Genomic DNA, 2,950 nt, shown 5'->3' with positions numbered 1-2,950 from the left:
GCTGTATGGAATGATCGAGTTTCATTTGCGTTACGCTGGAGTGATGGCTATAATTACGTGACATGAAACGGGCAGCTCGGTTCTGGACTGATTCAAGCATGTCGGTTAAGTATGTAGGATGAGGGGACCAAATGGATGATGCATATTCGAGCTGTGGACGAACAAATGTCTGATAGGCCAATTTTCGGATGTTGGAAGGTGAATTACCCAGATTACGACGTAGGTAACCTAATGTCCTTGAAGCTTTTGCGCAAACGGCTGCAATATGGTCTGTCCAGGAGAGGTCTGTCCTGACTGATACCGTGATTATGGTCTATTGTCGAGTAACCTTTACGAAAGCCTGCCTGATCATTTTGTTGACTGTAGTCTAAGGTTGTCCGGACCCTATTAGCGATTTCCTTAGTGTATGCCTTGCAGGCAACAGACAATAAGCATATCGGTCTGTAATTCTTCAAGTCCTTGACGACTCCTTTTTTATGAATTAAGATAATGTTAGGGTTTTTTCAAGCTCTAGGTACGCTGGAGGCCACAAGGCATTGCGTATACAGGGTGGCTAGTTTTTCGAGCACAATCTCTCCTCCATCCTTCAACAAATCTGCGGTTATCTGATCCTCACCAGCTGCTTTTCCCTTTCGCATAGCTCCTAAGGCTTCTTCCTCCTTCGTTACTGGCGGGATGTCCCATTGCTGGGCTCTACTGCCTCTCTCAGTAACATTCTGATTGCAATCGCTACTGTATAGATTTGTGTAAAACTTTTCGGCTACTTTCAATCAATCAATCAATCAATCAATCAATCAATCAATCAATCAATCAATCAATCAATCAATCAATCAATCAATCAATCAATCAATCAATCAATCAATCAATCAATCAATCAATCAATCAATCAATCAATCAATCAATCAATCAATCAATCAATCAATCAATCAATCAATCAATTAATTAATCAATCAATCAATCACTTTATTTCAGCTTTTTTTACAAAAACTGACGGCGGCAAGAAAAAAGCAGTCATTTCGACCGCTTGACAAGCCTCGCCACCCCTACAAAGAGGCAGTTTGGTAGCGACTATGATGGTTACTTCATACACTGGTAACAACGCAAGGTACACGGAAAGACACGGCATGTAAATATATGCATAAAAGGAAACATTATTTTTTAATACGTGCATAAAAAGAAACTTTTTTTTTAAATGCATGCATGAAAGGAAACTTTTTATTTTGCATGGACAAGTAGTATTTCCGCACAACAGAATAAAGGTTTTACACAACATTTACGGTTCAATGCAATAGAATTTTATACATGGGTACGGATACTGTGGGACCTACCTTGCAAACACATTTCGAATAGCCGAGACAGACATGCTGAGCAACGTGTCGCAAAATGGCGTGTTCAAGTATTTGGGAAGAATGTATTTTAGTGTGGAAAAGCCATAGTTTGTTCTGCATCGTGGTAATGAATAGATGATACGCTGTCGTGTCATATACGGTGTCCGATGTGGTGTAAGTGTCACAATGCTAGAAAAAAATGTGTCGTCTTCGGCTATTATTTTTTTATAGAAGGATGCAAACCTGTAATCGAACATTCTTGTTACGGGTATCATTCTGTATTGCTGGTAGATAGGACGTGTCGGAGCATCATACGGTACATTAGCAATTACGCGAAGTATTCTTTTTTGCAGTACTAGAAGCTTCTGGATGTTAGATGCTGTGGTTTGTCCCCATACAAGGAAGCAATACGATACATAAGAATAAAAGAACGCATAGTACAGATTCAGATTAGTTTTGGCGGGTAAAATATGTTTATTCCGCGAAATTATCCCAATATATCTGGAAAGCGATAGGCACACTTTGCTTACATGGGCGTCCCACGACATAGTAGCAGTAAATACTACTCCGAGTAATGTGAAGGTTTCCACGTACTCAATGGGGGCGTTGTCGAAATAGAGTGGTGGCACACTGCCTATATGCTGCCCCTTCGGATGGAACAATAAAGCTTTAGTTTTTAGTTTGTTTATTCTTAATGAGTTCAAAGATGACCACTCAGATAATGATGACAAAACTGTATTTGCGGTGCTAGTTAGTTCTTTGATGTCAGGTGAGGACAAAAATAGACTGGTGTCGTCAGCATATATGTTGTATTTAACTAAATTACTGATGTTGCATACGTCATTAATATATATGTTGAATAGGAGCGGCCCCAGAAGGCTGCCCTGGGGCACGCCGTTTGTGATTGCTAACAAGTCCGAAGAGCAGTGATTTAAAGCAACATACTGGCGACGAGCACTGCAATACGATTGAATGAGACAGAGGGCGTGGCCACGTATACCTTTGTGGTCGAGTTGTTTAAACAGAGTTTCGTGATTCAGTGTATCGAATGCTTTGCTAAACTATACAAAGACGCCTCAGGTGAGGTGTTGAGCTTCGAAGTTATTTAATATGTATTCTTTTTGATCAAGCAGAGCATGCTCAGTTGATCTATGCTTTGTGAATCCATACTGACAGTTGGCTATTACACAGTGCTTCTGTAGGAAATTGTAGTAACGTCGATGCATTATTCGCTCTAGCGCCTTGGAGAAAAAAGGTAGTACAGATATTGGCCTGTAATTTCCTAGAACGTTTTTATCGCCTTTTTTATAAATAGCCACAACTTTGGCCACCTGCATGGCAGCGGGAAAACGTCCTGTGCGAAGCGCGATATTGTAAATATGTGTAAGGCATGGCACGATCAAAGGTAGTACGTATTTTACAGGTAAACTTTGAATATTACTTGGGTCAAGACTTGTCGTGTTCTTTAAACTTTTGCACACCGAGTAAACCTCAGCTTCGTCGGTTGGTTCAAGAAACATCGATTCGTTTAGCCTGTTGCCCAAAAATCGAGACATACCTGGATTGTACTGACTGCTTCCAACTTCAGTGAAATATTGGTTGAAGGCATTTGCAAGGGACGG

The 2,950-nt window shown here is 40.6% G+C and overlaps 1 protein-coding gene across 1 annotated transcript; it reads right to left on the bottom strand.

The window, feature by feature from the left end:
- Positions 1-1,324: 1,324 nt before the first annotated feature.
- Positions 1,325-1,891, bottom strand: LOC149349394 (uncharacterized). Its single transcript, XM_089575449.1, has one exon. It carries the CDS (start codon positions 1,874-1,876, stop codon positions 1,325-1,327), a length of 552 nt encoding a protein of 183 aa, XP_089431575.1. The 5' UTR covers positions 1,877-1,891.
- Positions 1,892-2,950: the final 1,059 nt, after the last annotated feature.

This window comes from Amblyomma mixtum, chromosome 3 (assembly GCF_055824585.1).
Source record: "Amblyomma mixtum isolate Tamu chromosome 3, ASM5582458v1, whole genome shotgun sequence".
NCBI classification, from domain to species: domain Eukaryota; kingdom Metazoa; phylum Arthropoda; class Arachnida; order Ixodida; family Ixodidae; genus Amblyomma; species Amblyomma mixtum.
Note: the sequence above shows the minus strand (reverse complement) of the source record. Positions and strands in the feature narration are given on the sequence as shown.